General features: G+C 41.8%; 1 protein-coding gene and 1 long non-coding RNA gene across 2 annotated transcripts in view; one reads left to right on the forward strand and one right to left on the reverse strand.

Annotated features, from left to right (window-relative positions):
• Positions 1-13775, forward strand: part of LOC109552596 (uncharacterized) — a 112517-nt gene extending 98742 nt beyond the window's left edge. Inside the window, exon 12 of the long non-coding RNA XR_012334091.1 lies at positions 13676-13775. This is a non-coding gene — a long non-coding RNA (uncharacterized lncRNA). The remainder of the gene's footprint in view (positions 1-13675) is intronic.
• DGKI (diacylglycerol kinase iota) overlaps positions 1753-26826 on the reverse strand; it is a 456496-nt gene continuing 431422 nt past the window's right edge. The window contains exons 32-34 of the mRNA XM_073809968.1: positions 17545-17581; positions 15787-15886; positions 1753-11561 (exon numbers count right to left, since the gene is read on the reverse strand). Coding sequence (XP_073666069.1) covers positions 11445-11561; positions 15787-15886; positions 17545-17581 — 254 coding nt within the window. The 3' untranslated portion in view covers positions 1753-11444. The remainder of the gene's footprint in view (positions 11562-15786; positions 15887-17544; positions 17582-26826) is intronic.

Raw genomic sequence — 26826 nt, forward strand, 5'->3', positions numbered from 1 at the left:
TCCCTAGTTCCTAGTTTTAATAAGCAATTTGTGGCTATACTTCAGCACACCAAGAAACTAAGATACATGTGGGCATCAAGAAGTGACAAGACAAATGCAGAAGCCCAGAAGGAGAACGTCCTAAGGAGATAATTGGTCAGTTCATCAGAATTAGAACAGGAAGCCAGTGGACTCTGAGAAGGATGCCTTCACGAGAAAGAATGGAATGGATTCCAAGAAATATCAGGGAGCTAGATGATACTAGGGACGTATTTTTTAAAAATTACGTGTGTATGTGTGTGTTTTATCTTTCAACAAGAACAGAGATAAATAATGAACACCAAGAGAAAGAAATTCATAAAAACAAAATCGAAGAGTCTAAATATGAAGGCAGAGCAATCCAAAAAAAGTCAGAAAAGTGAAATTCTTTGATCCAGATGAAGGAACATTGACTTTCACTGGCATTGGGGTCATGGTCTTGAGTGGTTTCAGGAAAGTGTGATTGTCACACACTATGACCCTCTGCAGTGCATACTAACATGCCAGGCTAGTGACACTCCATGCCCCTGCTTCCAACTCTTAGGATAAAATTGGACAACACATAGAACTTCTAATACTGGTACCAGACAGGGTATAAAAGTTTACATCTGTAACAGGCAATATAGTTAACAGATGTTGAGAAGGGGAAGAAGGGAGAAAAGATGGGAATGTGCTAAGATTCACACAAAATCTTCTTGGTTGCCTCTGTGACCAGAGAGTGGCAGGAAATGGAACTGAAGTGGGACAACACAGGAGACTGTAATGTTTTGTTAAGAAATAAAAGCTGCGTAGACAGTAACAGGCATTATTCCCAGCCTTGTGTGAGCTGGTTACTGTTCCTCATCATCAATTTGGGTGGTTCTTTCTCCAGTCTCAGGTAGTTTCCTCACTAGCATACACTGATAAGTATTTTACTGACTAATTGAGTGGGGGGCCTCTGCAGATCTCTGGGGTTATCTCTCTGTTCAGATCTCTCTTCTCTAATACTGGGCGCCATGAACTCTAGCTGCCTTGGTCTCCCAAGCGCTCAGCTCTGTCTCCCCAACTTAGGAAATCTGCCAGGCTCTCCCTCAATTTCCCCTCCCTGAGCTACTGCCAGGAAACTCTCTGAAGTCTGTAAAATGGAGAAATCATAGAGCTCATCTTATTTGATTCTCATCAACCAGGGATTATTGTCTTTTTTTTGCCTGAGTTCCAGTGTCTTAACAATTATTGTTTTATATACAGAATGTTTTTTTTATTCAGTTGGGAGAGTAAATCTGGCCTCTGTTAGTCCATCTTGAAAGCAGAAGTCATTTAAAAAAGAATTTCTGCTTTATCAGAGGTCTCTTTTAGTTTCTGCCTTCCCAGACAGCCAACTCTTTGCTTACCTCCCAATTTTGAAAATCTAACTTAACCCCCTAAAAGATAATATTCACACCAACTCCATGTAACAGCCAGTAACCAAAGAAAAGAAACTAATTGTAGTTCTAATTTTTATTCTATACATTTCCACACAATTCACAATACAGAAAAAGTGTCCAAAAAGTAACTGTAACTAGTCATTTCTTTTTCAGAGATTAGTTCAGTCTCCCAAATTAATTCCATTGAAAATCTCTGTAGAGCAACACAGTGATCAAGATACTTTGTATAAATAGGAAATGCAAGAAAATTAGGGAAAAATACTTTATGACTTTGTTACAAAAAAACTCCATTCTTCCCCACCCCACCCTTCCCACCCACCCTCCCTCCATTTCATATTATCTGGATCCTACTTCACCTGGAAATAAAACTTCATCATCCTCCTGCCACAGATGCTACTCTTTTTTGGATTCCACCTGCCAGCTGGCAGCTTTGCAAAAGCATGGCTCTGGGATGTGATAGGGCAGAATCAGAAATTATGAAAGAGCCCTTTATAATGGGACTGCAACTCTTCCTACAGATACAGCCTTTGAGAGTGGACTACCCACAGGCAAGGGCACTGTGGGTGCCCAGGAACTTTTTCCCACTCAGGAATCAAATTAACTGAAATATATTCATTCTTATGGAACTGAGATTGTCCTCTATTTCTTTACAGGAAGGGTTTTCCTCATTTTCAATCAGCTGTAGTCCATATAATACGCAGATTCATGGCTGTCAACTTAATTATTGGTAATTAAAAAGAAACAAACAGCCTAGCTAACCTTTAACTGAGACTAATGTGAACCCTAACTTATCAAAGATGTGTTTTGCAAAATATTCTATTGTGCTAGAATATTTTGTCTATAAAATTTCCAAATCTCACTCCCCAGGATGGCAAGAACCCCACACTTCCCAGCCCACAATCAGGATGTTAGCAAGCATCAATCTAGGTTCCAGTTGCATTGGAAATTATACATGTCATCAAAGCCTCAGTCCAACCAATGGAGGAGGGGGGCAGGGGATGGAAGATGTTACTGTTAATAAAACCCAAAAGGCTGGGAACCATTTGGATTCATTACACAAGTTGCAGTAAATATCAAAGCTAAGCTCTATCTTAAAAGTTGATAAATCTCACTAACCTATTTGAGAGAAATTACTCATAAATTTAAAGCAAAATATAGGATAAACCAATTTATGGCTGTCATCTGTTTATTTTTACAATTTGTAAACATCTCCTATCTCTGTAATTCTTAAGAGGAAAGGTTATATAGTCTCAGAATTTGTAAGGATTATGAAAAACTTCCTAAGTTGTCCTTATTTTTCTCAAATTTTATCATAGATCTGCATAAGTCTGTGGTCTAACCTCCTAATGAACACTTAGAGAAACTCCTTCAAAATCAAGCCAGTCCTTTGGAAAGCTCTACTAGAAAGTGCTTTCTATTAGCAGAGTCCTGTTTTCCCCTAAATTCCAGACATAATCTAATTCTTCTAAGCAGCATATGTTGAAAATGTCACAACTGATACTCCTTGAAGCCACTCTAAACAAGTTCACTTTTTTTCTGTATCTTCTGAATTTGCTTTTCATGAGGATCAAAGTTTGCTGAGGGACATATTATTTATTTGTGGGTCACCATGGCAATTTAAGACTAAGAGCCTTATTATTGTACTACACTTGAGAATTTTTTCCCCCATTACTGTTTTTTCTCACCTTCCCGAGATAGAGGCAGGAGGGGCGGGGGACAAGGTGGGGTGGAGCAGTTCCCTGAGCGAGACTCCAGATATGGGCCTGCTTTTCAAGGCGACCTCAAGAATGACTCCCACCCCCATGCAGCCAACCTGGAATCTAGGAGCTCATGGAAGTAAGGGAAGGATGGCAATTAACACTAGTTCACAGGCAGAAACATCACAGAACATTAGTCTAGGGATATGAGGTTGAGCTCTAATTCATGACAGTAAGTTATAAAAATTGCCTCCATGTTTTTTTGTACCAGAAAATACAGGGATCTTCTGCCCCCTTCTCCAAGCCCCAGTCCCAACTGCACACCCCAAACAAAAAATGGGTAGAAAGTAGGAAACTGAACACTAGATCCTTTGTTTTCACTTCAGTTCCTGAACTTGTGACTGTTACGCCTTTGTAGAAACATATCTTATTCAGGAGATTTGGGAATTGGCAAACAGTGGTGGGTGTATGTGTGTGTAAGCAAAGCAGATTTCTTTTAGGGTCATGAAATACCGGCTTCTAAATGATCTGGGATATATTTACAATGTCTGCTGTTTTTACAAAAACGCTTTCATTGCATCTATACGGCAGGAACCTGAGAAAAGGGGCTCTGGCTGAGTTCTGCCCCAGTCCAAAATCACAGAAATCAAAACCTGGAAAACATCACAGATGTCTTTTAGTCCAAGCAGTTTGCTTTAACATGATCCCTGATCTGGTTGTTCAATTTTCACTTACATACTAGAAGAAATACTCGCTGCGATAAGTTCACTGTTGGAAAGCCCAATCCACTTTTCTGGATGTAGTGTTTAGGGAAAACGAAAGCCTTACATAAGAAATAAAGCGCCTCCTCTCCCTGTCTGTTGTGATCTGGTCTGTCCTTGTTTTCTTCTGCAAACTGTCCGCCCTACAGAACTTGAACCTCGCAGTCCTAGTTAAGCCACATCTCCTCCAAACGTTCCTATTCCCAATCCAAATTCGGCTGCTTCCCAGATCAAACACCCCTCTTCTACGTATTCATCAAACTGCTCACAGAGGGGCCTTGTAAATACAAGGTTCAGAACAGAAGGATATCTCAGGCCCGTCCGTTCTCTCTACCTCAAGCGTGGCATCTTCCCATAGGTGCATCGGACCTCTGCGTATGTGACTGTGTATGATGGATTTAGCCTTGTATACCCACCCCAAACGTCAAGCAATGGGATCTTGAATGGCAAGACCATTTCAACACTTTCTGGTGCAGCGTTCTGTAATAATATTATTCCAATAGTGGCTTCCAAGGAGAGAAAATAATACCAACATTTTAAAATGCTGAGAATCACAAAGTAGAGAAGCCAGGAAGTCCCCTTCAGTGTTATTTCGTGAAATCCATCCCGGTACCAAAATATTTGCCCTTTTTTTCCCCTTGAAATATTTCCAAGCTGATAAGCGTCTGAGAGCAAAAATCCTAAATTTTTCACACCATATTCTCCCTCAGTCCTAACCAACCCACGCTGTGGAATCTTAGGTAAATATTTTTTCAAGGATTCACCTTCTAAATGATGGAAAACTGAATGATGGATGTAAAGTAGCGTTGCAAGCAATGGTGGAAAATCACTTAGAAAACATCTATTGTAGACACGTTAGTCGGTAATATCTAAAGATCTCAGTTGTGCTGTAGTTCTGCCACTTACTACCTGCATCTGTGTTAGTTGAATTCATTGCTCTGAGATTCCATTTATTCATTTCAAATGCCCTATCTGCATTATCCACCTCAGGGCTTTGTACTGAAGCTCAAAAGTGTCAAAAATGCATCAAAATGCTAAAGCAGTAACAGTCTAAAATTACCGAAATTGTTACTAATAAATTGTACAGATTTGAGTTGTTGAAATCATTTTTATTGAAGCCTATATGCACTAAATGATTGCGAAACAAGATAGTTTCAGTTGTTCCCATCACTAAAGTCTCCCATGTCAGATGCCATTTGGCTCAAAATACTGAAACTATGGAAAATGGGTAAAACCCAGAATCATCGCTTTCTCATTTCCATGGGTAAACCCTCCCTTGTAATTATCATGCCAGTAGCAGAAGCCAAGGCACTTTCCATGGTTGCCTTTCAATTACATTTACTTGGACCCCAAATATATTTTAGGCAGAATTTTCTTCTGTGGTTATACCAGATTACATTTAATTCTAAGAATATCAAATCACAGCACTTTTTTATATTGAATGGATAGTAAAACAGATTTGTAATAGGACTTTACTTAAGAATGTCTAAGAATATTCATGAAAATCCATAATGCTTCCAGAAGTGTTTTGGAGTAACTTATACCTCTTAGTATGCTTTCTTTTCATTAGCTCTTAAATTCATGCTTAGTTTTGAGATTTTTAGATGATAACTAAATGTCATCCTCTTTAGAGACTCTGTTACAAAGTGATGTTTTAAAAGATTTAAAGTCAAGATTTTTATAAAATTTTAAAATGAAACCCTGCCATTCAACAAAGTCATTTTAAAAGAACGTTTAAAAAACTCCCAGAATCTAATCCAGCCCCCTCAGGTTCACGTCCCGAGTCACAACACCCCTCCCGGGGGTCATGTAGCCTCTGCTTAAACACTCCCCGTGACTACGAGTTTCTAATTCTGGGCCCACTCTGCTGTTGGACGATATTTATGCTTCACCTTTATACTCGGTCAAAATCCACTGCAAGTTCTGCCTCTTGTTCCTACTTCTGTCCTTGAGAAATAGGATAAACAGTTTTGGCTCTCATTTTAGTCGTGTTTCTAAGTCTCATCTTAAAGTCTTGGTTTCAAATCCATTTTTTAAGAACAGTGCCAAGACCCTAAGGAAAAGCGAATGCGAACTATTTCTTCTTTCATATTCTCGTTTCATAGAACTAAAATACGGCTAGCTAAAGAACGATGGTACAACAAAAGCTGACCTGCAGGGCATGCTCCCCTAGTACCATGGGCTTCTCCTGTACAGAGCTTATCAGATTGGAATTTGTATGTTCTCCTAGACTGAGCTCCATGAGGTCAAGAGTTTTGTCTCTTGCGTTCATTCTTATATCCTTGGTACGGTGCCTGCATCAGAGTAAATGATAAACGTATTTCACAATAAATGATTAAATACATGATTGTATGATCAATTCTGTGAACAGATGATTGCAGGTGAAATGAATGAATGCATGTATAAAGAGACTCTAGAATCTGTCCACCATGACGATACCATCCAATATTCAAATCTCTGCTTTAAAATGTAATGCTTCAACAGCCTAAGAATTATTTTTTCTGCTTTTTTTGGGGGGGGACCAGTTCAGTAACTCTTGGTGTCCTGGGCAAGCACACTGTCAGGAGCACTATTCTTTGCTTAGTTCCTATTTTTAGGTTTCTTACTAAACTGTGGGGAGATGGTCTAGAATCCACAGACGGCCAGTAGGGGTATAACGTGCGTATAATCCAGTCACCCAGGTGACTTCGTGGAGTGCACTGTTTTACATCGCTGGGTGTGGAAGCAGCTGGTACGATTGGGTACTTTTGTGGTGTGACTATGACAGAAATTTGCTAAATCGATCTGGGAGATTACTTCTCGGAATAAGGCCTGTTGTAAATATACAAGCTGATCAAGGTCAGTGGAAGTCTCTTTGTCCTTCAGGAAAAAGGGATACTTGTCCCAGAGAGTAATTTCATTTTGATCCATTTTGAGCATAACATCTGGGGGAGACGGACAACTGTATTTCAGAGTCATTGAAGGCAGTGGCAGAAAGTCCAGGAGCAGGACAATTGCCATGGGCAGACAATCAGAGGGACTAGCTATGGGGTGATGACCAGGACACAGAAAAGGGGTGGAGCCAAAGTCAGCCTGAGAGGCTGGGCAGAGGAAAAACCACAGGACTTATAAAAATCAGCTGAATGGCATTTAGAGAATAAGAAAGTTGAGATATTCAGAGATGGTTCTACTAAGACCTGGGCAGAAGTTATTTTATACTAAATAAATGTTAATTAGAAAACTCTCTAATGGACGTTCTACCTTTTCCCCCTAAAATGAAAATAATCCATTTAAGTAGAGCAATTAGTAGTTTTATTGGATGGTTATGACAAGCCAGTTTAACAACCATCTACTTTATTTTTAAATAGCATAATTGCATAAAATATCATGCTGTTCTCAGTGATTTCATTAGCTACTCCTACTAGAAGGAAGCCTAGCTACTCAGACCGCACCCATATCCAAGTTACTATGGCTTTTCGCGGTAGCTCACCAGAATTAGATATCATTAGGCAGCCTACTGAGTGAATCCTGTAACGCAGCCTCGTAAAGGGGTCTAAGCATCACAGAGGACGGAACTCTCCACTTGAGATCCACAGATAGCATAAACAAGTCTCTGGGCTCAGGTAGGTTTCATGCTTCATGGAAGGTAACAAAAACAATTACAAGACCTCTTGGCCATAGATTTTATGACACAGGCAAGAGCAAATGCCATGTGCAATTGGAGTGCTCCAGTAACAGAACTAAGCTTAGTAACAGTAAAAATAACAAAGAATAAATGAAAAATTTGTTACCTTATCTTTGTCTGTTGGTGTTAACTACACAGGCACAGATGACTAGCATGCTTCTAAAATGTTTTCTTAAACCTATGCAATATATGTGTGTATAGGACATATACACATATATGTATACAAATAAATGCATTCCTCTATGTGTATTGGGGCTTGTATATGCACAGGGTATTTCTGACATAACATACAAGCAACAATGTTTCTCGATATTCCCGCTGTTTATCTTGGGGGGCGGGACAGAGGACACTACACCAGCTGAGAGGGACAGCTTGACTTTGCATGTGATACTCTTCTGTGGTACTAGAACTTCTTATAAAAAGCACGTTCTACTTTTATAATTTAAAAATCTAAGCATTTAAAATAAAAATGACATGTAAAAAAATAAAACTGCTGCACCCACATTTTCTAAGACATGGATATTGTGAGGAGTCTAGTCAATAAATTCCAGAAATCCTTTAGGCAAAGAAACTGTTACTAGGTCTAAATGAAAACTACCTACTTGTTGAGTATGTCTCAATGCAAACGGATCTGCCTACGCACTAAGGCCAGCTAGGATGGAAGGATGGGGAACAACGGGTAATGTGAGGCTTTCCAGCATCTGTCACTAGTTTCATGGCTGTGTACTTGCCAGCTAAATTCTCTGTTTCAGAAATTGCATTCATTTTAGGTCATAACCTCTACAGAGGTAACCAAAACTCTCCAAGTGACATTCCCGGCTGTGCTGTTTATTTCATTCCTGGCTTCTGTTCTTTATCAAGTCCTTGAATGTGATCAAGCATAGCTCAACTGGGTTCTTTTTCATTAAATGTGTAATACTGGAATATAAGGCTGCACAAATGACTGCCTTTAAGGTTATATAATGTTGGCTTTTAATAACTCTCCATTTCTCATGCCTCTATCAGTCTAATCTAAAAATGGAATCCCAGAGCAGACAGTGCCACGACATGGAAGGCTCTTCTGAGCCAAACACAGAGGATTGGCAGCTAAGCTAGCTACTCTTGGCAGTACCATCTCAGTTGGTTTTGTAGAAAATTGTATTTCTATAGGTATATAGTTTTATGTCTCTTAAAGTAATGTGGATTTTCAGACCAGGGCCAGACTGTTGCTTCTATACTTCCCGATGGCCCATTAGAGGGGATACTACCTACCCTAAGCTGAGTTGGAAACTCCTGAGTACATTCTCTTTGCTCTTTCTAAAGCCCAGGACTGTCACATGCAGTGGCCAATTTTTAAAAAAAGCTGCAGGAGGTAGATTTAATGTTGAAGCCATTAAATAGGTCACTGTTCTGATCATTTTTGATGCTTTTTTTTTTTTTTTTTGTAAAACCTAAGTTCTCTGGGTGTTTGTCTTGGTCCTATGTCATTCCCCATCAATAACATAGGACATTAACGTCTTTCTTTTTTTGCTCTGGAAGAATTTCCAAATGCACCAGGACCCCTACAGTAGTCATTACCTCATCTATTTCCATATCAAGGATTTACGTATGACTTCAGTTGGAGCTATTTGAATTGGCCCATAGCCACCTGTACCCTCAATTTTCTCTGGGCCGCTTTGAAGCATACCAGAGAAATATGAGACGGTAGTTGGTGAAAGCAGAGTCCTTCATCCCAGCAATGGCAGCTGGTAACTGGCTGCAGAGCCAAGTGCTTGGCTCAATCTAGGGAATGGAAGGCACCATTCAAAGCCAGATTCCAGTCTGTCGTAAGGATTATATGTCTGTCATCACAACATCTCCTTGACAGTCCCACCAACTGGAAAACTCCCAGCAGAAGCCCAGTGATCAAATTCTCCTGGAGCTTTTTTCTTTCTTCTAGCTTCTGGAAATAATCGACTCCAGTCCCTTTTGCCCTCACCAGAAAACCCAAAACATAGCTAAGACTGATATATGGAAATAGATTACTCACGACCAACCCATTCTCCCACAGCTGGAAATAACGCCAACCATTTGATTTTGAAACAACTAAGGACAGACTTAGACCCCATCCACTGAGAGGCTATTCCAACCTAATACAGTATATATCATCTTTGTACTTTCAAAATGATACGTGACCAAAAGTGGTTCAGACAAGCAAGGCATCACTGCTGGAGCTTTAAATTAAATGCAGAGAGACAGTCATTTATGTTTACATGCAGAAACACTAGGGAAACACTTTATGTCTAAGAACTAAATGGAAGAAGCTCAGAAGACATCGATTTAGTTTAAAGCAAAAAGGTCACCCACTTTCACTTTTGCCTTATACCCAAGTCAAGTAGATCTTTTCAGTGAAAGAAGACTTTTTCTCCTGATACTTTAGTTATCATAGAGTCCTTAATAGAGGTGCCTGTAAGTACCAGTGATCCGTGGCAGGATTAGAAGCTGTAATTCTACTGCCAGCAAGATGTTCCTGGCTAGACTCCCACAGTAGTCTGCACTAAGAACATTCTGGTAGGGGAAGCAGAAAAAAAGAATATATTTGACCACCCTGTACCTGAGATATGGGGCTATAGTGCTATCAGGTATGACCTTGGAACCTGACAAGTAGTAGCAGGTGAGGCATCCATCAGAAAGATCCAGGCATCTCGGAAATCTGGCAGTGGAACTCATAAAACAAGGCTTTGTCCTTGGGACAAGGCTTACTTGGGGTAATGAAAACCAAAACCTTAGAAGGAAAACCTAAAATGGGCCCCCTCTCACCACTGTACCTGAATCTTTTAGCCTCTGTGCAACATTCCAGCGACTGTTTTCTTGCTTAAGTGAGTTATTTTGACATATGTTGCTACTTTTGCTTTTGCTGTTTTATTTCCAGTCGATTAGCCTGCTTTCTATTATCAGTCAAAAAAGCCTAAAAGTAAATGCTGTCGTAGCGCTCCATTTCCTGTAACCACAGTTCCCACACATGGTTTTCTGCTCTGCGATTTCAGCAGCACTTAAAATTGAGTGGTTCTGCAAACTAGCTGTGGGCCTTTGTTGAATCCATTGCTCATCTCTATTGCAGCAAAAGGCAAAGATGGCTACATGTAGGCAGTACGGAGCTGGACCAACAGCCCAAGCTGAACCGGTCCTCCGTGGCTCTCGGCAACAGCCCTGCCACCTGGGTTGACCCCTGGGTCCCCTCTCTGAGGTACCTCTGAGCCCAGACAACTCCCATGCCACCTTGCCACGCCTCAGAGATATTGCACACAAGCTGACATTATTTCTGTGGCACTCCCCAGCTCCTGTATGACGAAAATGGATTAAGGAGGGGGAGAGGAGACATGCAAAGGTCACTAAGTAGTCTCGGTATGTTTAGTCGTGGAAATGGAAGCGGTCTGACGGTTATATTTTTGCAGGACAGCCAGAGGGTTTGAAAAGACCTTCAGAGTCTTCTGGTCTCCAAAGGCTGAATGTAAAGAGAACCGATCATATCATATTTTTTAAATTGATGGGTCATTACAGGAGAATTGTGCGGTACGGGGGAAAGGTGAATGCATAGGGGGCGGAGGGAGCAGTGCCATTTATACAGACATCCTTGAATCTTTAAAATAAATTATACAGGTGAACACAGAAGTTCATGCTACTTGCTGGAAGCAATAAGGATCGAATTTTGTGGAATCTGTATTCCACAAATCTCCAGGTATCCTGCCTCGTCCTCAGTGGGCTATCATGTTCTGTTGTACATCTTGGTAGCCCTTAAAACTGGTGGCATGGTCTCAGATAGATTCTTGCAGGAGAGAGACAGATTTATGGATTCCATCAGCTTCTTCCAGGGGAGCTGCCCAATCACCAGGAGGGCACAGGTGATATGCTCGTTCAGATTCTCTCAGCCTGTCTACCAGGGTCAAACAGCAGTTTCCAGGTCCTCATGGCCAATGATCTTATAGTTCTGGCGGCTTTCTAGGTAGGCTGCCAAATCCGGGTCCCCGGCCTGCTGTGCTCTCTCTTGAGGTGTCTTACCCTGTAGGTAACAGTGAAAAGGAAAGAGACACAAACACTTGGGATAAGATTTAAAAAAAAGAAAATCATAGAAACAGAGCTACTCAAAGAAGACTTGCTAAAAAAAAAGGATCTTTCCACGTTTGCTGTTTTAGAATTGATGAGACACTTTCAGATCTATTATTTGACAGATGCATCTCATCAAACGCGTGAGATACGCAAGCTCAAGAGAGACGATCACTTTTCAGAGGTGGGGTTCCATCAAAGGAAAGGGAGGCTCACAGAGTAACCAGGTACACAGCAGCGAACTGCGTGGCACAGTGAGTTTGGGAACCCAGATCCTTTCTGGAAGGGGGACAGAAATCACTGAACAGAAAAGCAGGGAAACGGGCATTCTGATTTCTAGTTTGGAACTCTTTCTGTTATACTAAACCCTGGGAAGTGACAAGCAGAAACAAAGAGGAAGGGATGGTCAGAAACAATCGAAAGGGGTTTCTTTGTTGGTTTCGAAGTCGTCAGTTAGGTTCTCCCCAATTTAGAACTGTCTTCTCTCTCCAAAAAGTAAGTTAATTTCTGACAATAAAAGTGATGGGTGTTGATTAAAGCAAGAGGGAGGAGATATGGGGATATATGTATATGTATAGATGATTCACTTTGTTATAAAGCAGAAACTAACACACCATCGTAAAGCAATTATACTCCAATAAAGATGTTTAAAAACAAAAAAAGTACCAGAAAAAAAAAAAATCTTGGGAAAGTAGAAAAGCATAAGAAAATAAAAATCACCAGTAATTCCACTATAGTAAGATAACTGCTGTTAACCTTCCATAGAGTAACTATTTTATCTTTTTTCTATAGCTCTACGCATAATTATTTTTATGAAAATAAAACCATACTTTGTTAACATACTGTTAGGTAATGTGCTTTTGCACTTAATAATATATCAGACCTTTCTACGCCACGAAATGTTCTTCTGCGTCATTTTAAATGATTGTATAACTTTTTGCAGTCTGTTATATGTATATTTATATCCACACAGTATTTTTGAAATGAGGCCAATGAACAGCAGTCAGCAGTAAAAGGAGGAAAGGTCTCCATTCTTTTGAATGTTTACAGACATTACTTCACACTCCTTGATGCTTCTAATTTTTGTTCAGTGATATCTATTTTAAAATATTGTTTTATAAAATCAATTTTTACTGGAGTATAGTTGATTTACAATGTGTTAGTTTCTGCTGTACAGCAAAGTGAATCGGTTATACGTATACATATATCCACTCTTTTAGATTCTGTTCCCATACAGGTTACTACAGAGTACTGAGTAGAATTCCCTGTGCTAAACAGTAGGTCCTGATTAGTTATCTATTTTATACCTAGTAGTGTGTCTATGTCAATCGTAATCTCCCAATTTATCCCTCCCTTTTCTCCTTGGTAACCATAAGTTTGTTTTTTACAACTGTGACTCTTTCTGTTTTGTAAATGGGTTCATTTGTACCATGTTGTTAGATTCCACATATAAACGATATCATATGATATTTGTCTTTCTGCGTCTGACTTACTTCACTCAGTATGACAATCTCTAGGTCGATCCATGTTGCTGCAAATGGCATTATTTCGTTATTTTTTATGGCTGAGTAATATTCCATTATATATATGTACAAAATGATACTGAGTTCTAAGGAAAGGGTAGAGGCATGATCATTGCACCAAAGTAATAGCTCCACGTATAAAAATGCGCACAAGCATTACAAAAATTATCAAACACTTCTCAGCCTCCATCTCGTCTATTGCAATGGGTGGTATCAAACTCAATTAAGGCTGATCCTAGTAGCCTACAAGGGGATATGGAGTAGAAGATAGAAGGGAAGTAACAATGGCTCTGGACTCTTTCTAAAATTTTAACTTATTTAGTTGGGATTTACTATTTAACCATAGCTTCAAGTTCCTATAATAATTTTATTCAACTTGGTTACAGTATTTGTAGATTATCTTGTCTTCAATGTTAAGGAGGTTGGGATTCCCAGTTTCCAAATATTCAGAGAGATGGACTGGGGTGGGCCTCTGAGTTGATTTTTAAGGAGCCAGTCCCTATTAAGAGAAATTCTCAAAATATTGCTTCTCTTCAAAACTTTCCAGAAGAACCAGTCATAATCATCATATTCAGCTTTCACCTAGCAAAAAATTATGGAATGGAAAAATTATAGGATCCCTGAAAAGGATGAAACTCTATTACTTCATAAGGTAGGATCTATAAAACAAAATGTTGGGTGAAAGTTTATACAATAGCATGTACAGTATGACTTTACTTGAAGAAAATGAGAAAAGTAGACGTACCCACATGTGGGGAGAAATCATTAAAGTTTTAATGGTATTTAGGTCTAGATTGTGGGATTTCTAGTAATTTTTACTTAAAAGAATTTTTTTTGCATTGCTAGAGTTTTCTATGTGAGAATGCACTATATTTATCATAAAAGTAATAAATTTTTTTGCATTTGGAAAGAGCACATACATATGTAACACAAAATAGAAAGGAATCTCAAGGAACATTGAGCCCATTTATTTGATTCAGAAACTTAGATTTAAAAAGAGCCATCTGGGCTTCCCTGGTGGCGCAGTGGTTGAGAGTCTGCCTGCCGATGCAGGGGACAGGGGTTCGTGCCCTGGTCTGGGAAGATCCCACATGCCGCGGAGCGGCTGGGCCCGTGAGCCATGGCCGCTGAGCCTGCACGTCCGGAGCCTGTGCCCCGCAATGGGAGAGGCCACAACAGTGAGAGGCCCGCATACTGCAAAAAAAAAAAAAGAGCCATCTGCTCTGGGGCCGGGTTTCCTGGCCAGTCTTTTATTGGTCCCTCTATTTCATCTTGTTCCTCCCTTCTCTTTTATCAGCTGAGTTGAGGCCAGTCTCTGTGGGGTAAACAGGCAATGGCCCTGCTGTGTCTGAGCGGCCCCAGCAAGGAAGGCCAAGTCCACCTCGGATCATGGCCTCAGCTGGTCCTACCATGGGTTGTGTTTCTCAATCAGGTTACACATCAAAGCACCTAAGTGCAAATACCATCTGGGAAGAATATCACAGTGAATAATTATCTGCCATTTGGAATCCTACACCCAATTAGCTAACCAGATAGGTAACAGACCAGCTAGAAACCAGGACCCAGCTTAACGAATTTGATAGCCTAGTGCTATCAGAATTAAGGCAGCCAGGGACCTCAGTCAGAGAGCAAGGATCTGGTGGGTCGCAAGGAAAGTGGAGAATCAAGCAATGCACCTGGCTCAGAACTGGCTCAGAAAGGAAAGAAAGGTCCACATGTCACAATGTACACTGCAGTTGGAGGAGACCCCAGGGTGAAGACTGCATATAAGTAGGGGCTCATCACTTAAATGAATCTAATGGGGCTGAAGTCGTCAGTAGGCTTCTAAGTAATTTGTCTCTGTTTCTTGGCTACATTCACTGACCCCAAACTTAGGTTATTTAGTACCCACTTAATGAAATCCTCATCTATATATTAAAATTCTTCTCTGTAACCTTCTACAGTTAAGTGGCTTGTCCTTTCTTGGAGCCTACCCAGGGTGCTTTAAAACCCTCAGAGCTGACCATGATCATGACCTCAGATCATCACAGAGAAGTCCTCTCTGGGGTTGATCTTCTGTATGAACTCTTCTCTCTGCCCATCATCTCTTTCCCATGGGCTACAGTTCTCGGTCAACAGCACTAAGCTTCAGCTCCTCCTTTACTGCAGCTTTGACCCTTTCCTTGGATGCTCTCTGTAAACCGGAGCAATTCATGGTGCAGCCTGATCTCCCATCCTGGGAGTGATTGGTCATCACTTTGGCACCCATATACGGGGCCACATAAATCATGGGTTTTAAGCTATTCTGGATTAAGTAGCTGAAGGAGAAATTCCAAAGGGGCTTCTCGGTAGCCAGGCCAATATCTTTTGCACCTGGTCACTTTGCACCTCACCCTCTCCACACTTGGCTGCTGGCAGCCAGCAGAAGCCCAAAGTCCAAAGGTCAACGCGTTCAGAGGTCTATAAGTCCCTTAGGCAAGCACACACCCTCCCTTTGTGCTTATACATTTAAACTGCAGTTTCTCTAAATGAAACACTTCATTTTTTTCCTCCTTTTTCCAAAGCCCCAGGCACTTCCATAAGTACAGAAAGGATGCCTTTGCTACGGGCACAAGGGAAGGCAATGGTGCCAGAGATCTTGCCCCGTGGGAGGATGCTTGCACTCACTCATCAAGTTACCTTGGAGTCCGTCTTTCTCAGAGATGCTCCTGCGTCCACCAGAAGCTGGCACACAGCCCGGTTCCGCTGGCAAGCTGCCTTGTGCAGTGCGGTCTCACCCCTAAATCAAAGATGAAACGAGAAAAGGGTTGGAGGCAGGAGTGAGAGTAGGGTAGAGGCAGCAGGGAGGGAAGTGAGGGTAGCATCCTCCCCCTGCTGCTCATGTTCTGTGCCCCTCGGCCGCTTTCCCTATCATCTGTGGGTGAGACCACGGCTGCAGGGCATGGCCAGGGGAGGTAGGTGAGGGGCTTAGTCATCCACCAACCCTCATATCTGACTCCAGCCTCTTTTTCAAACAGTGTTGGCTGGTCAAGTAGGCTGAGTGATTTTGTTTTAAGCGACTACTGTCTGATTTAAGTAATACCCAATGGCCCTATGAAATAGACTGATGGGTGTAGATGTGTCTGAACAGTGTGGAGCCACTCTCTCTGTGTAGTCATGTGGGCAGGGCAGGAACCACCTAGATGGTGCACACACAGGAGCAGCGATGGAGGACCACAGCACAGTGCTTGGTAGACCATCTGGCCCCGGGAGGAGTATCTCCTGGGAACCCAACTTCAAAGACCCAGGAGATACCCACTCTGCTCTTCCTGCTGATTCCTGGTGAGCGGCAGGTGGCAGGAGGGGGACAGCCACAGAAGATACCTGGGAGGGATGGTAAGACTCTGGGAGGGTTCCGCAACCAGAGCTGCCCCACTTGGCGGCAGGTCAGCCATCAGTATGGGGAACAGTCAAGGCAAAGTGGCTATTTCCCCCACCCCCACAGGCAGTACAGGGAGGAAGACATTCCCATTCTGAGTCTGAAATTGAAAAGACACTTAATGCCAAAGTGTTTATGGAAAATCAAATGCAGTCCTTAGGCAAACTGGGGTGAGTGATAACCTTGCCAATGGGATTTGCGGTACATGGACAAACTCTATGTAGCAAGGGACAGTTTCTCCCTTGTCAGTAAATCCTGGTTAAATCCTTCCTACTTGTCCTCCTCCATCTCTCCTGAGCCCCTCCCCACACTCCACCCTGCCCACTCTTTATCCCTTTTCAAATTTCACTGGCGTTCTTTAGAGGCTCAACATGGCTTCCAGGGTTAAATGCTTAGCTTTTCTTGTTTCTGTTTGGGGAATAGTAGCTATTTTGGCGCCTGGGAATGAGAAAGTGGAAAACATTATCAGTCTGGCAACCATCCAGAGAGCTGGTGACTTTCTCAACCAGGGTTTCTCTTCTGAAGCATAAAACATGGAAATGGTTGGAGGTACTATGTTCTTGGTTCTCCAGTGGTTGTATAACTTGTCCCATCTAGACTCAGCACAGAGAAATTGTTTCACTATACAAAAAGGATGCCTTAGGGCATTAGGGCTTACTTTTTTATAAACCTCACTTGAGGAAGAGTAAATGTGATGGGTAATTAAGAGGTAAGTGCATTAATTTAGACTTCTCTGTAGTTCAAGGTGCATCAAAGCAGAAGTACCTCACTTGAAGGAAGTTCTAAATGGTGACCAGCAACAGCTACATGTGCAATCATCATGACAGGTCCCATCTATTTTTATTGTGTATTCTCTGATTTAGAAGATTAGCCCTGCACAGTTATAAATACAACTGAAAGTAGACACTTTTTATCACTGACATTACAATTATCAATTGTATGCCCTAGAGGCTGCATTCTTTTCCTAGATCTGTTCTGAAGAAGATAATCTAGACCACATAATGTAAGGCAACACTCACGTTTCGCTGTCTGCCATATCCAATAACTCAGAAGGTCCTAAAGAAGAGGAAAGCAAGATGTCCATCAAAAATAGTTCAAAAACTAACCATTGACAAAAAATTGTAGTCACAGAATTGAAATGCCTTGGGAAGCTGAATGAGAAAGAGTATTTGGTGACAGGGATAATAAGACCACCTCCCTTCCAAAAGAGAAAGGATCCCTCTACCTCCCCCTCATCAATCTCTCAGTCATCACCAGGCAATATGTACAGAATGGGAGATAAAAAATAATGATATGGCCTCTGCCTTCAAGAAGCCTTCAAACAAGTTAAAGAATAGAATAAATGAAAAATAATTAAGTGGCTACCTAGCGGGGGAAAGGGAGAATCAGATGGACTTTAAAGACCATTTTTCATTCTCCAGCAGCAGGTGGTTTGGGGTGTAATCTTATGTAGTATAGCATGAAAGCTATGAGACCATATTATTAAGTGTCCCTTTCTCTGACATAACACAGCAAATTACACTAAGTCAAGATATCATCCAGTCCAATCTCTTTATTTTAGAAATGGGGTAAAATTCTATTTTTCATGAGATTTCCCTTCTAAAATCTGGAAGAAATGTTATAAACATCAAATGATTGTAGATGCTTGATCAGGAATTAAAATATTCTGTGCTTGCACATTCACAATTTCTCATTTGTTCACTAATTTATTCATTCAACCTGCAAACACTGCTAGGAATGTTCACCTTTCCCCCCAACCCTTCACACAATTCCTTACCTGCAGGTATCAGCTGACACGGATTTTCTCCACAAAGCCCTCTATCTCCCCACTCCTAATACTGCATTAAATGTCATTCCTTTGTGTTACCTTTGCGTACTAACCCCATTTCCTAAAATGGTGGGGGGTGGGGGTAATAATAATTAATCATCCAAATTGAGACTATCCCTGACAAGTGGGTATATATGATCACCTTACCAATCACTCATGACACTTGTCAAGCCATGTTAAAATCACCTGCTGACTTGTCTCTCTCCACAGCTAGACTCTGGAAAACCCCTTGAAGTTGTGGCCAATGTCTTCTCCACCGTGTCCTTCCTTGGTGACTGGCATGGAGCCTGGTGCCAAGCAGAGGCTTAAATGTTTGGTTGAATTAATGAATAAATGTGTTTGGAAGGGTCAAACACAGCTCTAGGTATTGAGCACTGTAAACTTCAGAAGTATGATCCTGGTGATTTGCTCTCCATATGGGCAGATATCATTATCATTGAGCATTTATTTATGTAACTACTTACTTACTACATAATTAGAAGAAAGTCAGTCCTAACATCATCTTCCCTAACTATGAAAGTCAGTGGTCAGACACTGATGAAAGAAACTGAAGATGACATGAACAGATGGAAAGATACACCATGTTCTTGGATTGGAAGAATCAATATTGTTAAATGACTCTACTACCCAAGGCAATCTACAGATTCAATGCAATCATCCCTATGAAATTACCAATGGCATTTTTCACAGAACTAGAACAAAAATTTTACAGTTTGTATGGAAATAAAAAAGACTCCGAATAGCCAAAGCAATTTTGAGAAAGAAGAACAGAGCTGGAGGAATCAGGCTTCCTGACTTCAGACTGTACTACCAAGCTACAGTAATCAAAACAGCTTAGTACTGGCACAAAAACAGACATATAGTTCAATGGCACAGTATAGAAAGCCCAGAAATAAACCCACGCACCTATGGTCGATTAATCTATGACAAAGGAGGCAAGAATATACAATGGAGAAAAGAATCTCTTCAATAAGAGGTGCTGGGAAAACTGGACAGCTACATGTAAAAGCTTGAAATTAGAACATTCTCTAATACCATATACAAAAATAAACTCAAAATGGATCAAAGACCTAAATGTAAGAACAGATACTATAAAACTCCTAAAGGGAAACATAGGCAGAACACTCTTTGACATAAATTACAGCAATATCTTTTTGGATCTGTCTCCTAGAGTAATGGAAATAAAAACAAAAACAAATGGGCCCTAATTAAACTTAAAAGCTTTTGCACAGCAAAGGAAACCATAAACAAAATGAAAAGACGACCTCCAGAATGGGAGAAAATATTTGCAAACAATGAGACCGACAGGGGATTAATTTCCAAAATATACAAATAACTCATACAGCTCAATATCAAAAAACAATCCAATCAAAAAATTGGCAGAAGATATAAACAAACATTTCTCCAAAGACGACAAATGGCCAACAAGCACATGGAAAAATGTTCAACATCGCTAATTATTAGAAAAATGCAAGTCAAAACTAGTGAGGGGCTTCCCTGGTGGCTCAGTGGTTGAGAGTCCGCCTGCCGACGCAGGGGACAAGGGTTCGTGCCCCGGTCCGGGAAGATCCCACATGCTGCGGAGTGGCTGGGCCCGTGAGCCATGGCCGCTGAGCCTGTGCGTCTGGACCCTGTGCTCTGCAACGGGAGAGGCCTGCGTACCGGGGTGGGGGGGGGACTACAGTGAGGTATCACCTCACACTGGTCAGAATGGCCATCATTAAAAAGTCTACAAATAACAAATGCTGAAGAGGGTGTGGAGTAAAAGGAACCCTCTTGCACTGTTAGTGGGAATGTAAATTGGTACAGCCACTGTGGAGAACAGTATGGAGGTTCCTTTTTTTTTTTTTTTTTTTTTTTTTTTGCGGTACACGGGCCTCTCACTGTTGTGGCCTCTCCCGTTGCAGAGCACAGTCTCCGGACGCACAGGCTTAGCGGCCATGGCTCACAGGCCCAGCCATTCCGTGGCATGTGGGATCTTCCCGGACTGGGGCATGAACCCGGGTCCCCTGCATCAGCAGGCGGACTCCCAACCACTGCACCACCAGGGAAGCCTGGAGTTTTTTTTTTTTTTTTGGAGGTTCCTTAAAAAACTAAAAATAGAGCTACCATGTGATCCTGCAACCCCACTCCTGGGCATGTATCCAGAGAAAACCGTAATTTGAAAAAAATACATGCACCCCAGTATTGTACTATTTACAATAACCAAGACATGGAAGCATTCTAAATGTCCATCGAGAGATGAATGGATAAAGAAGATATGGTGCATATATACAATGGTATGCTACTCAGCCATACAAAAGGATGAAATGATGCCACTGGCAGCAACATGGATGGACTTAGCGATTAAGTGAAGTCAGACAGAGAAAGACAAATACCATATGATATCACTTATATGTGTAATCTAAAAACAAAGATACAAATGAACTTATTTATAAAACAGAAACAGACTCAGAGATATAGAAAACAAGCTTATGGTTACCAAAGGGGAACGGGCTGGGAGGGATAAATTAGGAATTTGGGAGTAACCTATACATGCTGCTGTATATAAAACAGGTAAACAACAAGGACCTACCGTATAGCACAGGGAACTACACTCAGTATTTTGTAATAACCTATATGGAAAAAGAATCTGAAAAAGAATATACATATATATATGTATGTATAACGGAATCACTTTGCTGTACACCTGAAACTAGCACAAAGTTGTAAATCAACTAAATTTTAATAAAAAATAAAAAAATGTTCTGTGTACTGAACATCAAAAAAAAAGAATGAAATGTCATTTGCAGCAACATGAATGGACGTAGAGATGATTATACTAAGTGAAGTAAGTCAGACAGAGAAAGACAAACATCATATGATATTGCTTATACATGGAATCTAAAAAAAAAAAAAGATACAAATGAACTTATTTACAGAACAGAAATAGACCCACAGACATAGAAAACAAACTTATGGTTACCAAAGGGGAAAGGGGGCAGGGAGGGATAAATTAGGAGTTTGGGATTAACATATATATACTACTATATATAAAAGAGATAACAAACAAGGACCTACTGTATAGCACAAGGAACTCTACTCAATATTTTGTAATATTGAAAAAGAACATATATAGAGAGATATATAGATATATATCTGAATCACTGTGCTGTATACCTAAAACTAACACAATATTGTAAATCAACTATATTTCAATTAAAAAAAAATGTCATTGGGTCAAGGAGAAAGGGGACTTTCACAATCCTCCTGGTCATCCAGGAGCTAAATCACCAACTGTACCTCCTCTCTTTCCCATCTACTGGTCATCAAGGCTGGGTGAATCTTCTCTTGCACTGTCTGTCCTATTTGTTGCTCCTACGTGTCCTATTTGACAAATAAGCTTCCTCAAAGGTCTCTGTCAGGAACATATTAGCATGCAGGACTGTTACTAAGAAAACATAAAAAAGATCTTGCAACATCCAGATTTCCAGGTTTTAAATTCATCATACGTCCTGTGTCACCCCAGGTATTTCAACATTGACGTTCACAGTCTTTCACTTGGAACTACCCTTCCTCAATTTGTTCTCAAGGCTCCATTTTTTTTGCATAAGCTAAACTGGTAGCTGCACCATCACCCCAATATTTCTCAGGCTCTCCCAGCTGTGAGAGCTTGCTCTCTCCAATCTTGCTACCCAGAGAGGGATTTTCTACCCACACACCTAAATCTTACACATTCTTTAAAGACCAGTCTGTGAAAAGGTCCTCTGAAAAGGCCACCTTTAACAGATGGAATCAACCTGTCTTCTCTTTGACAGAAGGAATCAATCAACAGAAGAACTCCCATGATACTTATTGGAGTCTACCCTTGTACTATGTGTTTGCTTTTCAAATGTATGCCTCATCTCCTTAAATAAATTATTCTCCATCTTTTAAATGTAAGAACACTTGGATTATTTTTCATATCCTTCTAGCGTGTTCCCTATTTTACAGGTTCGACGAGGATTCAGTTCATTCATTTTTGTTCCTCAGTCCTGTGATTCTAAGGAAACATGAACGATAATCCACCCCCTCCCCGCCCTGTACCCCCTGAAGTGCCCAGCAGTCCAGCCCAGTGATTAAGAGGGAGGGTTCTGGAGCTGAACCTCCTTGGTTTCAAATCCCAGCTGTATCTTCCACTCACTGGATCTTGGGCAAGTTCATTTCATTTCTCAGCCCCTTGATTGTCACACATGTAAATCGGGATTAATAATAATATTTATCTCGCAGGTTTGTTATGAGGTTTCATAAGTTAATACAAAAGAATGTGCTTAAAACAGTAGCTGGGACACTACATGAAATGCCTAAAGTTTAGGTATAATTAAGTGTCCTACTCTCTGACATAACACAGCAGGTTACACTAAGTCAAGATACTGGAATATCAATGAGGGAAGGAGATATAAAAGGGTGCCTTGGCTCCCACTTACATTTGACGTAAGTATTGACTCCAATTCTGTGTCCTGAGAACCAGCCCTCCAGGCCTATTCAATGGCTGATGAGGCATCCTCCACAAGGTCAGGAGCAAGAAGGCTTACAGTGCCCAGTGGTCCTTTTAGAAAGCTCCTTCTGCAAAGCCACTCATTTTGAACGGAATTCCATGAACACGAGCAGCCCGGCCTCACCAGTGTCTGTTCCCATTGTTACTGATAATTGAGTAACTGAGCAGGACCTTCCCGGGAGAGATCCCTCCTCCCATGTCCTCTGCTGTAACTCTTCTCTGGAGTACCTAGACAACAGTATCTGGTGCACACTTCCTGAGTTGTTTTACACATGCTAAAACCACCACCAAATAGAAAAAGTTAACTACTTGTTGATCATGGGCCCCCAGACCTACCGGCACCTAAGGATTGATAACGTTAACGTCTGGGACACTGCCCTGTTACCTCACCATCAGCCAATCAGAATTGTGCATAAGCTGATCACATACCCTGGAACGCCCCTCCCCCGCCTTGCCTTTAAAAATACTTTGCTGAAACCCTTTGACGAGTCCAGGGTTTTGGGGCACGAGCCACCTGTCCTCCTTGCTTGGCCCTGCAATAAGCCTTTCTCTGCTCCAAACTCCAGTGTTTCGGTTTGTTTGGCCTCACTGTGCATCGGGCACACATGAATCTGTGTTTGGTAACAATTGCACAAATTTTTAGGCAACAGGGGCCTTGTCTCAGGTCCTCCTTTCCTCAGCACTGTCACTTGGTGCTCTCAGAGCTGCACCCGCAGTGGGTCCATGGACTCTGGGGTCCACGCCTCCGTGCAGTGAGAGGACGCTGAAGCAGTTTAATCTGTGCTAACATGGCAAGGATCTGACACTCTGGAAGTGGGACAAGGAAGAGAAAGAAGCTTGTTTCTCAACTTTCTGACAAGAATCGCTATAAATGAAGCCAACCCAGAAGGACTCCAGAGCTGGTCATCTAATCTGCGAGTCAGGCACGCCTGGAGCTGTTTATTGTCTCCCCCTCCCCCTTTAATCCTCTGCAGCTGACAGAGATGAGAAAAAGAGCTGCGGATACTAAAACAAGATCCTTTTGCTCTTAATATCCAAAGAAACTTCAGTTAAAGGTTTCAGGAACAGCTCTGGAAAGATGGACTTAATTAACTGATAGCAAGAAGGGGCTGCAGAAGAGAAAAGGAGAGGAGTGACTGCCAGGTGGAGCCTGAGACAAAGCTGTGCTTTCCCTCCCTATTTGCGTCTTCAGTGACCTACAGGGAGCTCTTCCTACTAGTACAGCATGCTGTCTAATAGGGCACTGTGTGGGCTAGTAGCATTGGTGTAAGATTTGGAGGTGGAGGTGTAGCCGGAGAAATAAAAACAATCAACAAAGACCATAAAAATTTTCCCTTGAAAGAAAACTACATGTGAAAAAATAGCAACTATGGTTTTTGGAAAAGTTAACTTTAGTCTCACTCTTAAGGGAGAGAACAGGAGAAAGAGAAAACATAAAGATGATGGAAGTCCTTCAGTATATACCAATGGGGAACATTTGGGTTTGGGCTTACTTTGTATTTCATGAATACATATATCCTGATTGTGGATACCGTGCATTTCCCCTAAGGAGTTTGAAGGAATGCCATTAAGTTGTCAGCAGAGAATTCCTGATTGTTCCCTGAATATAAAGGGAACTCTTGGCTCTCTGTCCCTCCCAGGATTTACTAAAATATCCACACTCCATACCATAGCTAACCTGTACCGGAAGATGACTGTTGAATCTCCACTGAAGGGATATGGGTACAAATTTCTCCATGAAATTTTCATAAGATGATCACTGCCGTTCTGCAGCCCTGTACCAGTTGTCACTAGAACGCTGCATATGATACTCATTTCAAGGCACCCCGTGCTGTGGTGGTTTATCCATGTTTCATTGCCCTCGCTGGGTTTTAGGAATATGGAAGGCAGAAGCCAATCTCATACTATGGATGCATTTTGGCAAGTCACCTAACTTTACTACCCTTCAGTTTTTACCACCTGTCAAATAGAGATAAGAGAACTTACCTTGTAGGACTGTTGTAAGAATTAAATGTATGAATACATGTAAAGCACTCAGAACAGTAAGGATGAGCAGTGATTATTACTATAACATTTTTCTTCAAAAGTGCATGGGACTGGGCTTCCCTGGTGGCGCAATTGTTAAGAATCCGCCTGCCAATGCAGGGGACACAGGTTCGATCCCTGGTCTGGGAAGATCCCACATGCCGCGGAGCAGCTAAGCCCGTGCGCCACAACTCCTGAGCCTGTGCTCTAGAGCCCGTGAGCCACAACTACTGAAGCCCGCGTGCCTAGAACCCGTGCTCCGCAACAAGAGAAGCCACCGCAACGAGAAGCCCACGCACTGCAACAGAGAGTAGCCACCATTCTCCATAACTAGAGAAAGCCCGTGCACAGCAACGAAGACCCAATGCAGCCAAAAATAAAAAAAAAAAGTGCATGGGACAGAATTTTTGAATGAATGAAACATTTAAAAATCCACTTGGACCAATATATTTTTTCTCAGAAAGAGATCCATAAGTGGAACATGGATTCAAAAAAAAAGCTATGCTATGTGAGAAATGGTCTGAAAAATAAGGGAAAGAAAAATACATTGTGGGGACTACACATCAGTATTCCCTGCTGAAGGCCAGGGAAGCTTTTCTTGCTTCGAAGAGAAGCAAAACTTCACAAACCTCCCAACATGAAAAAGTGAGCAGCATGGTAAGTAGTCAGACCTTCCAGATTTCAGGTTTGCTGCCCAGTCAGTGCTCATCCCATAGGTTCTTCCACTGAACTGATGCAATTTTATCATCGATCCTGCACTTGTATTATATATGATGTGTCTTTTGTCACATGCATCCTTTAATTTGCTTCCCACACCGAGGCATCCAAATCCCCTTTGCTATTCCTACCAACTCCCCGTGGCCTCTCTCTCTCTCTCCGGACCTCATTTCCCATTAGTCTCCCTGACGCTGCCAGCAGACCATTCCAAATCCTCCTCTGCCCCAGGACAAAAGCTGCACAGATGTGGGGAGAGCTGGCACTGGGAACTCTTAACAGCACCATCATCCTGTCCCAGCAGGATGGTGGTCGTTTCTCTCGGGGACCAGAGGCAGAAAAAGAGGGGGGGTGAAAAAAAGAAAAGAAAGACTAAAGGCAGAAAAAGAGGGAAGACAAAATAAGCCATTGAAATCAGAAAGGAAATGCATGAGTGAGATTTCTATCAGGAAACACAGTAGGGGGCAGAGGGGTGGGAGCTGGGAGAATAAAAACAAAAGAGCAAAATGTGCCGGGGTGGGGGGCTGGGGTAAAAGACTAAAACACCATAAAAGTCTCTCGAAGGGCTAACACTAGGGAGGAGGGAGTGGGCAAAAGTATGGCTGAAAGGAGTTGAAAAGCTGGCGCCGCCGGGGGGTGGGCGGGGGTCTCTCAGCTGGAATCCCTCCACATCCTCCTCTCTCCACCCTGTCCCTGTGGAATTCTTAAGCTCGCTCCCTCCTCCGTTCTCTTTTCAACCCTCCCAATGCCCAAATTCCAGTTTTTCATAAAGGAAAGCAGCGTGTCGTGTATTTGAGAGAAGAAGTCCCAAAGAAGATGCGGGAAGAGAAAAATTCAAGCCTCCTGTGGCTTTTCAGAAATAACCACAGGTCCCGTGCCCCCGAGCCCCTCAGCCTGGATTTAAAAGAGCTCTGAGAAGAGAACTTGGTTGCTGAATGCGGTGTCTGGGAGAATGACTAATCTCTCACGACTCCCGTTCAGAGGGCGGCGTGCTCCTGATTGCGGACCCCACTGCTCAGCGTCAATAAACGGTGGAGAAGAGGGCAAAGCAGAGGGGAGAGAGGGGCTCCCTGGAGTACGGATGCAGAAAGCAAACAAGCCGTATCAGTCATGAGCCTTGAAAAAGGCCCACTGATTTCTCAGGACCCTTGTCGTTAAAGGCATCTTTACAGGCAGGTCTTTGAACCGTTTTTAGGATTTATATAATATGAAGACATA

The sequence above is a fragment of the Tursiops truncatus genome, chromosome 9 (genome assembly GCF_011762595.2).
Source record: "Tursiops truncatus isolate mTurTru1 chromosome 9, mTurTru1.mat.Y, whole genome shotgun sequence".
NCBI classification, from domain to species: Eukaryota; Metazoa; Chordata; class Mammalia; order Artiodactyla; family Delphinidae; genus Tursiops; species Tursiops truncatus.